The 10,574-nt window shown below is 36.5% G+C and overlaps 1 protein-coding gene across 1 annotated transcript in view; it reads left to right on the forward strand.

Annotated features, from left to right (window-relative positions):
* The window catches only part of LOC110454929 (neuroglobin-like), an 11,178-nt gene extending 8,610 nt beyond the window's left edge, over positions 1 to 2,568 (forward strand). The window contains exon 3 of the mRNA XM_021504745.1: positions 668 to 2,568. Within this exon, the coding sequence (XP_021360420.1) occupies positions 668 to 817 (150 nt within the window). The 3' untranslated portion in view covers positions 818 to 2,568. The remainder of the gene's footprint in view (positions 1 to 667) is intronic.
* Positions 2,569 to 10,574: the final 8,006 nt, after the last annotated feature.

Below are 10,574 nucleotides of genomic sequence, written 5' to 3' on the forward strand. Positions count from 1 at the left end.
GGGATGGGTTATAACTGTACAGCAAACATTCATTAATCTTCATTGTCGCGAACACAAATAGACAGAGGAGTCGAATGAGGCAAAAAATGTTATTTCAATGATTAATTTTTGCTAATAATGACTTATTTCTTAGTACTGTTTTTTTAAACTTTGTTTGGACATAATGCCTGATTGTCTGAAACCTTTCTGTCGACTAACAAGCAAGTCAGGTTTGTGTTTCAGTCTATCTTAACATTAAAACATGATGTCTTGTTGTCCTCAGCTTCTCTCGACTTTAAAGCTTGTCGCTGTTATCCGAAGCTTTTCTTGATATTAAAACAGAGTGTCTAGTTGTCGTCCTCATCCTGTTTTAACTTTTAAATAAGTATGCTCTTTTGTCTAAAGCTTTTGTCAACCTTTGAAAATGTTGCCCTGTTGTCATCAGCCTATCTCGGCTTTAAAAACATGTATTTCTCGACATTAAAGCTCTCGGCTTGTTGTTCACAGCTTTTCACAATAAATATTATTATGCTTGTGTTACAGCCTATCTCAAGGTAAAAAAAACGTTGGCTTATTGTCCAAACTATTTTCATATTAAAAATGTTGCCAAAAGACTGTTTCGAAAAAAAAATTGATGCCTTGTTATCTAGTCTGTCTATATCGTATAACGTTGTCTTGCTGTCCACAGCCTGTTGGCGAGTGTCTGCTGTACGCCATGGAGAAGAAATTGAAGGAAAAGTTTACAAACGAAACAAAGTTGGCCTGGTTGAAACTGTATGACGTCATAAGTGTGGCCTTCCAGGACGGTCTGGAGGAGGAGGGGCGTAAACAGGGCTGAATGAAGAAGAGTATTTATATATATATTTATATTAACTTAACCTTAGTATCGTTGGTGACCAGATTGTGTCACATCAAAATGCACACTAAAGTCAACAACGTCTGTGAGTTCGTGTGGATGTGTTGTGTCATCGCCAGGTAGTAGAATGTTCTGTTTGTGATACTTCGGTGAACATCGTATTAGTATCTCATAGTCAATGGCGTGTCAATGCCGGTTGGTAAAACTTTCTGTCTGATACAGGTTGTGTACCCTTAGTGAGCATCGTGCCAGTATCATTTATTCAGTGGTGTGTCGGTGTGGGGTGGAACCATCGGTCTGTGGTACAAACTTCGGTAAACTTCGTATATGATATAGCTTTTTTTTTCTTTATCGAAAATGGAGTGCCTCGAGTGAAATACACATAATAAATATACAGTCACTATAACAGGATCGTTTATGTTATCAACTTGTTTAATTGATACATTTATGTTCAGATACGTGTTATAAACCTACTAACAACAGATGAGAGAATGTCATACATATGGATGACACGTTATGTACCTACAGATACATTGATGCGTTACTGTGTATGTTGGGGTACATGACGAATTGTTGTCAATGCAACACCTTGCGTCAGTCGAATGTCATACCCAGTTTTAGTCATATGACATATCCTGTATCGGTCACATGTCATATCCTGTACCAGTCATATGTCACATCCTGTATCAGTCATATGTCACATCCTGTATCAGACATATGTCACACCCTGTATCAGTCATATGTCACAACCTGTGTCAGTCATATGTCACACCCTGTATCAATCATGTCACACCCTGTATCAGTCATATGTCACACCCTGTATCAGTCATATATCACAACCTGTGTCAGTCATATGTCACATCCTGTATCAGTCATATGTCACACCCTGTGTCAGTCATATGTCACACCCTGTATCAGTCATATGTCACACCCTGTATCAGTCATATGTCACAACCTGTGTCAGTCATATGTCACATTCTGTATCAGTCATATGTCACACCCTGTATCAGTCATATGTCACACTCTGTATCAGTCATATGTCACGCCCTGTATAAGTAATATGACATATCCTGTATCGGTCACATGTCATATCATGTACCAGTCATATGTCACATTCTGTATCAGTCATATGTCACACCCTGTATCAGTCATATGTCACAACCTTTATCAGTCATATGTCACGCCCTGTATCAGTGATATGTCACATCCCTTATCAGTCATATATCACACCCTGTATCAGTCATATGTCACACTCTGTATCAGTCATATGTCACGCCCTATATCAGTCATATGACATATCCTGTATCGGTCACATGTCATATCATGTACCAGTCATATGTCACATTCTGTATCAGTCATATGTCACTGCCGGTATCAGTCATATGTCACACCCTGTATCAGTCATATGTCACGCCCTGTATCAGTCATATGTCACATTCTGTATCAGTCATATGTCTCGCCCTGTATCAGTCATATGTCACACCCTGTATCAGTCATATGTCACACCCTGTATCAGTCATATGTCACAACCTGTATCAGTCATATGTCACACCCTGTATCCGTCATATGTCACACCCTGTATCAGTGACATGTTACGCCATGTATCAGTAATATGTCACACCCTGTATCAGTCATATGTCACACTCTGTATCAGTCATATGTCACGCCCTATATCAGTCATATGACATATCCTGTATCGGTCACATGTCATATCATGTACCAGTCATATGTCACATTCTGTATCAGTCATATGTCCCTGCCGGTATCAGTCATATGTCACACCCTGTATAAGTCATATGTCACGCCCTGTATCAGTCATATGTCACAACCTGTATCTGTCATATGTCACACCCTGTATCAGTCATATGTCACACCCTGTATCTGTAGTATGTCATACCATGTATCAGTCATATGTCACGCCCTGTATCAGTCATGTCACATCCTGTATCTGTAGTATGTCATACCATGTATCACTCATATGTCACACCCTGTATCAGTCATATGTCACATCCTGTATCTGTAGTATGTCACAACCTGTATCAGTCATATGTCACACCCAATATCAGTCATATGTCACACCCTGTATCAGTCTTATGTCACACCCTGTATCAGTCATATTTCTCTCCCTGTATCAATCATATGTCACACCCTGTATCAGTCATATGTCACACCCTGTATCAGTCATATGTCACGCCCTGTATCTGTAGTATGTCACACCATGTGTCAGTCATATGTCACACCCTGTGTCAGTCATATGTCACACCCTGTATCAGTCATATGTCACCCCCTTATCAGTCATATTTCTCTCCCTGTATCAATCATATGTCACCCTGTATCAGTCATATGTCACACCCTGTATCAGTCATATGTCACACCCTGTATCAGTAATATTTCACACCCAGTATCAGTAATATGTCATACCCTTATCAGTCATATTTCTCTCCCTGTATCAATCATATGTCACCCTGTATCAGTCATATGTCACACCCTGTATCAGTCATATGTCACACCCTGTATCAGTCATTTGTCACACCCTTATCAGTCATATTTCTCTCCCTGTATCAATCATATGTCACACTCTGTATCACTGATATGTCACACCCTGTATTAGTCATATGTCACACCCTGTATCAGTCATATGTCACACCCTTATCAGTCATATTTCTCTCCCTGTATCAATCATATGTCACACCCTGTATCACTCATATGTCACACCCTGTATCAGTCATATGTCACACCCTGTATCACTCATTTGTCACACCCTTATCAGTCATATTTCTCTCCCTGTATCAATCATATGTCACACCCTGTATCACTCATATGTCACTCCCTGTATCAGTCATATGTCACACCCTGTATCAGTGACATGTTACGCCATGTATCAGTAATATTTCACACCCAGTATCAGTAATATTTCACACCCAGTATCAGTAATATTTCACACCCAGTATCAGTAATATTTCACACCCTGTATCATTGACATGTTACGCCATGTATCAGTCATATGTCACACCCTGTATCACTCATTTGTCACACCCCTATCAGTCATATTTCTCTCCCTGTATCAATCATATGTCACACCCTGTATCAATCATATGTCACACCCTGTATCACTCATATGCCACACCCTGTATCAGTCATATGTCACACCCTTATCAGTCATATTTCTCTCCATGTATCAATCATATGTCACACCCTGTATCACTGATATGTCACACCCTGTATCAGTCATATGTCACGCCCTGTATAAGTCATATGTCAGGCCCTGTATCAGTCATATTTCACACTATGTATCAGTTATATTTCTCACCCAGAGTCATATGTCTCGCCCTGTATCAGTCATATGTCACGCCCTGTATAAGTCATATGTCAGGCCCTGTATCAGTATATGTCACGCCCTGTATCAGTGATATGTCACATCCCTTATCAGTCATATATCACACCCTGTATCAGTCATATGTCACACTCTGTATCAGTCATATGTCACGCCCTGTATAAGTCATATGTCACGCCCTGTATCAGTCATATATCACGCCCTGTATCAGTCATATGTCACGCCCTGTATAAGTCATATGTCAGGCCCTGTATCAGTCATATATCACACTATGTATCAGTTATATTTCTCACCCAGTATCAATCATATGTCACACCATGTATCAGTGACATGTTACGCCATGTATCAGTAATATTTCACACCCAGTATCAGTAATATTTCACACCCTGTATCAGTCATATGTCACGCCATGTATCTGTCATATGTCGCACCCTTATCAGTCATATGTCACTCCCTGTATCAATCATATGTCACACCCTGTATCAGGCTTATGTCTCGCCCTGTATCAGTCATATTTCTCTCCCTGTATCAACCATATGTCACGCCCTGTATCTGTAGTATGTCTCGCCCTGTATCAGTCATATATTACGCCATGTGTCAGTCATATGTCACACCCGGTATCAGTCATATGTCTCGCCCTGTATCAATCAGATGTCACGCCCTGTATCAATCATATGTCACACCCTGTATCTGTAGTATGTCACGCCCATACCATTACATATTTCACCATGTATTAGTCATATGCCAAGTCCTGTATCAGTCAAATACCATACCCGGTATCAATTACGTCATATCCTATATCAGTCACATTTTGCACAAGTCACATGTAATACCAAGTATGAGTCACATATACTGTATCAGTCATATGTCATATCCTGTATCGGTCACATGTTATATCATGTATCAGTCATATGTCATATTCTGTATCATTCATATGCCATACCCTGTATCAGTCATATGTCATATCCTGTATCGGTCACATGTCATATCCTGTATCGGTTACATGTCAATCCTGAATCAGTCATATGTCAATCCTGTATCTGTCACATGTCAAACCTGTATCGGTCACATGTCATATCCTGTACCAGTCATATGTCACATCCTGTATCAGTCATAAATATTTATGTGTATAATCCTTATACAGTTTCCCGTTGTCTATATTGTGATGAAGCATATGTGATAAAATGTTCTGAAGCGGACGTATAAATTACTTATTTATGATATCTATTTATAGAGTCAGCGTATGTTATCGATAGCAATCTAAACTCTCTGGTCCAGTATTTTCAAATGTCCCAATTAGTCCTGAATAGATCAAATCATCTGGTCAACTTACGTGTTTGTGTGTGACTCTCCGATTCGGCCTGGTTTTTCAATATGGGTATGGAACGTTCAAACTCGAAAGAAACCTGGTCATCTACTTTGTTGTGCTTTCTGTTATTACAAATATTAAAAAAACACATATTTCAGTGGTTTTCTGAACAATCTACTGACAACATGTGGCCAACAGAATGACACTTACCCTTTTCTTAGTGAAGGTTGTCTCAAACTAGTGTTACTTAGACGTTGTATGAAACACACGATGATTTGTACTGTGTGTGGATATAAGTGTTACTTAGACGTTGTATGAAACATGATAATTTGTACTGTGTGTGAATATAAGACTTGTTTTAGATACTTGAACAAAATAAATAATGATGTAAAACCAAGGTTTTTTCTCTGATTACTTCGTACACGTTGGTGTATTGATGAATGCTACCAATAGCGAGTGTCATTCCTACTATTGTTAACGACTTCAACATATCGAGTCTTGAGAATACAGGAGGAGTAACTAAAACGTTATATTTTGTTGTTTAAAACATACTTTTGGGGAGATGGAGGTCCTCCTTCGTCACTCGACTGGTTAGTGAAAAGCCGAGGTAGGAGTTGATCAAGAAATCTAGGCAGTACTTGATAGGTGTCCGGCAGTCTTCGCAGTTGCGCATGGCAGAAGAGGTCAACAACCAATAGAATGACTAACAATGAATTTTGTTATAATTGTCTACTATTATGGAATGTAATCGTCGCTAAAGGTTATATAAAGAACGATAAAGAATATGGTGCAGTGCTTTAGGGCATTGCACAAGTCCGTGTTTGTCTCAATTCAATTCAAGTTTATTCCGGGGGCCTTACGACCCATAGGTATACATAAATATAATACATAATATTACATACATATTTGGAGAGTGATCTCTCATGACATGCATACAGAACACAGAAAGTAGCATATACATGTCTGTATAAGATACACAAACAACATACTGACAGAGACGGGAGGTAACTCCGCGTCAATGTTATCTTGATTGCGATTACATAAATGCTGAGTCAATCTACCTATTATTCCTAAGTTTAATGAATATACAGACGGACAGACACACAGACTGTATAACAAACAGACACACACAGACACACAGACAGACAGACAGACACACAGACAGACAGACAGACAGACAGACAGACAGACACACACACACACACAGACACACACACACACACACACACATAGAAATATACGTTATAATTACTTTTTAGTGAAGGCAAGCTTTTCTTTGCATTCGAAATGATACATGAAATACATTGTTTAACGATAACAATCGCTTTAAGCCAAAGTATGTTTTTCTTTACTTAACGGCAGAATGCTAAGGTATACATGGTTTCAAAACATACCTATTGCATACGTATTTGGAGAGTGGTCTCGCATGACAAGCATACCGAACACAGAGAGTAACATAAACATGTATGCATAAAATACATCATAAACATAATGGTACAAGAAAAATTACTTAAGTTAAATTTAACTTAACAAACACATACTGACAGAGATGCGCCAATATTACCTTGAATGGGATTACATTAGTGCTGAGTCAATCTACCACGTATGTACCACTTATTGATTAAGTTTAATAATGTATATCTATGTTGTACAACATAGAGCAATAAATGTTGTACAACATCAGCAATAATACTTATATTAAACAGACAGACATAAGTAAAAGTAATAGTTCGTTTTCAGCGATGACATGCTTTTCTTTAAATTCGAAATATACCTGAAATACATATGTGAGGTATATAACGATAATATTCACTTTTAGCCAAAGTGTGTTTTTCTTTTCTTAAAGGCAAAATGAATATAATTTTCCAAGATTATTTAGTTGCTTAACATTATTTATACTTAACAGTTGCACAAGTTTGAAAACGCTAGGTGATTTATAATAATACTTTTCAATATACCTTTGTCTAATTTCTATATAAAATGGACATTGCAGTATAAAATGGAACTCATCTTCAATTTCATAACTTTGGCAACATTCACATATTCTGCGTCTCCTATCAATGTTGTGATAGCGGCCATTTTCGATTTTTAACTGGTGTGATGACAATCTAATACTGGCTATAGATTTTTTATATATATTATCAATAGGTTTCAGCAAATAATATTGCATGCAAAAATGATCAATTAGATGTTTGTATAGGTCACCTCTGGCAGCATTTATAATTCTTGCTCTCATTTCCTGGGTGTAACAATATTTAAATCGTTGTTCTACTACTTTGTACATATTACCATTTATAGTATCACTAGTCCAAAAGTAGGATAAACCAAGTTTATCTAGTTCTTCTTGTTTATCCAATCATCATTCATTATTAATCGCTCTTCTAAACATGTGGCCAATATACAATTTTTGGATTCTTTTAATTTTAACCAGTATTTTATAACTTTTAACTTTCTATTTATGTAACGTGACTGTCTACCAAGCTCGTAATATACAAAATCAGTACCTGTACTTTTTTTACACCAAGCAATCGTTTACGAAACCCAGAATGGAGCTTTTCTATCTCTGGTGCTTTATGAAAGCCCCATACCTCGTTTCCATACTCGAGTATGCTGTTGACATATGTATCAAACATTTTGTACTAGTACTAAAATCATTTTCTTCACTATCAATTGAATATAAAGCTTTTCTTCCCTGGTTAGCAATATGTTTCTGGGTAATATTGAACTTCCCGTTAAAATTCATCAACATTCCAAAATAATTGAATTCATTAACTATATCGACTTCTTGGTTGTTGTAGATCCATTTTTCAGCATCTCTTATATTCCCCCCATTTCGAAAGATAACAATCTAGGTTTTGGAGATATTGAGTTTTAACTTCCATTCTAGGTAATATACGTATAATGAATCTAAAAGTTTCTGCAATGCTTCTGGTGTCTCCGCAATCATTGCAGTGCCATCGGCATGCATAAGTAAAAACAAGTTTAAGAGACCTATTTCAATAGATGGACAATTTTCAGCGATAAATTTCATTTCGCAATCATTTACATAGAGGCTGTATAGAATCGGTGACAGCATTTCTCCCTGGAACAAACTGATTTTGTTTGGGTAGTACTCTGATAACAAACCATTAAACTTTATACATGATTTTACATTTTTATATAGCGACTGAATAATTTTCAATATTTTCCCTTTGATTCCATGTTTTATGAGTTTAGACCACAAAAAACTTCTTTCAATCAAATCGAATGCTTTTGTGTAAGCTATAAAGCAACAGTATAGTCTCTTTTTCTCTTTTAATGTTTTATTAATTAAGGTTTGTAGTGCGAAAATGGCATCTACCGTCGAAAAACCAGATTTGAATCCAAATTGAGCATCGGTAATTATATTATGTGCACTATCCCATTTAAGGAGCCTCTGATTTAACACTCCAGTAAATAATTTGCCCAAACAGCTTAATAATGAGATGCCTCTGTAGTTGTTAGGGTCATCAATATCTACCTTTTTATGTATTTGAACAACACATGCTTTTGACCAGGTTTCAGGAAAATACCCGGATTTAAAGACATTATTGAATATTTTAGTTATACATGGTAAAAGTTCATTTTTACAATCTAAAAATAGCTCATTTAGGGTTTTGTCTTCACCACAGCCTTTGTTTCTCTTTTATCTTCTAATTGCAACTACAATTTCATCTTCAGTTATAATTTTATCTAACTCTTCATAATCTGCCTCACAGTTTTCTTCTATAATATCTTCGGTACTTTCAGATTGTCAGATATCAAGATTTTTAAAGAGAGATAAGAAATCATTCAAGCCAATATTTTATGAAGCAGAAGAAACAGGGTTTTTTCTTTTAACAAAATATTTGTAGAATTGTCTAGGGTTGTTTCGTCAGACTAATTCTAACATATCACCTTCGTATCTCTTATAATCTCTCTTAAGCCTGTTTTCTAATATTTTGTAAGAGCGTTTCCTATCTATTAACATTCTGTGGTTAGCTGGTGAATTATCAGTGTTAAAGGTTGTCAGAGCAGTTTTGTATTCTCGCTGCCCTTTTCTACACTCATTAGTGAACAATATTTTTTTTGACGAGATTGTTTTTCTTGTTACTAGATAACCCACATGTCTGTACATGTTTTACATCACAATAAGACATAACAACAGCATTTACCAAACTACAAAAATTGTCGACCATGTCGTCAACGTCACATTGCGTTTTAGCGTTTATTTCACGAACTCGTCCTAAAGCGATTGCATTTTCTACTAATTTCGTTTTAAGCAATTCCCTGTTTTCCTCCTTCCATTTGACAAAATCGCTTGCAACTCTTTACTTAGTGTTTTCATTCTTTTCACCGTATTCGTAGTTTGTTATATAATTTACGCTAAAACACAATGGAGCGTGATAAGAAATTGTTGTGAAATGACCCACAGAAAAGTCACGAATATTACTAAACTTATCGGTTTCTGCTAAAACATAGTCAATTGTACTACAAAAAGTAATACTTTCCTTTTTATCGCCAGAATGGCGACCTTTGACAATACGGAAACCAGAAGCAATACACATAGACAATAACTTTCTACCGAAATTGTTGACATACGTCTCGGCGTTCTTACGTGTGATTATATCCTCATCATTATTATAATTCAACATTTCAACTATGTTCAACAGAGAATCATTAAGACCATCATTTACTATGAGATCGTATTTACAACCTGTGCGAGAGTTTAAATCACCATTAACATATACATCACCCCTCTCTTTGTATTGGGAGAGCAGCTCCTCCAAGATTAAGAAGAGATCTATATTATATGTTGTTGATAGAATACACTATTCTCTAGAGGAAAATAACAGAATACATTTTTTTATTGATATATTGTTTTGAATATTTAAGCATTACAATGCTATTATGGATTTGATATTCAAGAGATAAATTGTTGCTTAACGATTGTTTGTAGAAGATAACCATACCTCCACCTTTGATTTTCCTTGGAAATGAAAATTTATAATAATAGCTTGGTATATCAAAAACATCTTCCTCCGTAATCCAACATGCTGTTCAAAAAATTATATCCTTATTTTTGATTATATTACAAA

Source organism: Mizuhopecten yessoensis, unplaced genomic scaffold (assembly GCF_002113885.1).
Source record: "Mizuhopecten yessoensis strain PY_sf001 unplaced genomic scaffold, ASM211388v2 scaffold8111, whole genome shotgun sequence".
In the NCBI taxonomy this organism is placed as follows: Eukaryota; Metazoa; Mollusca; class Bivalvia; order Pectinida; family Pectinidae; genus Mizuhopecten; species Mizuhopecten yessoensis.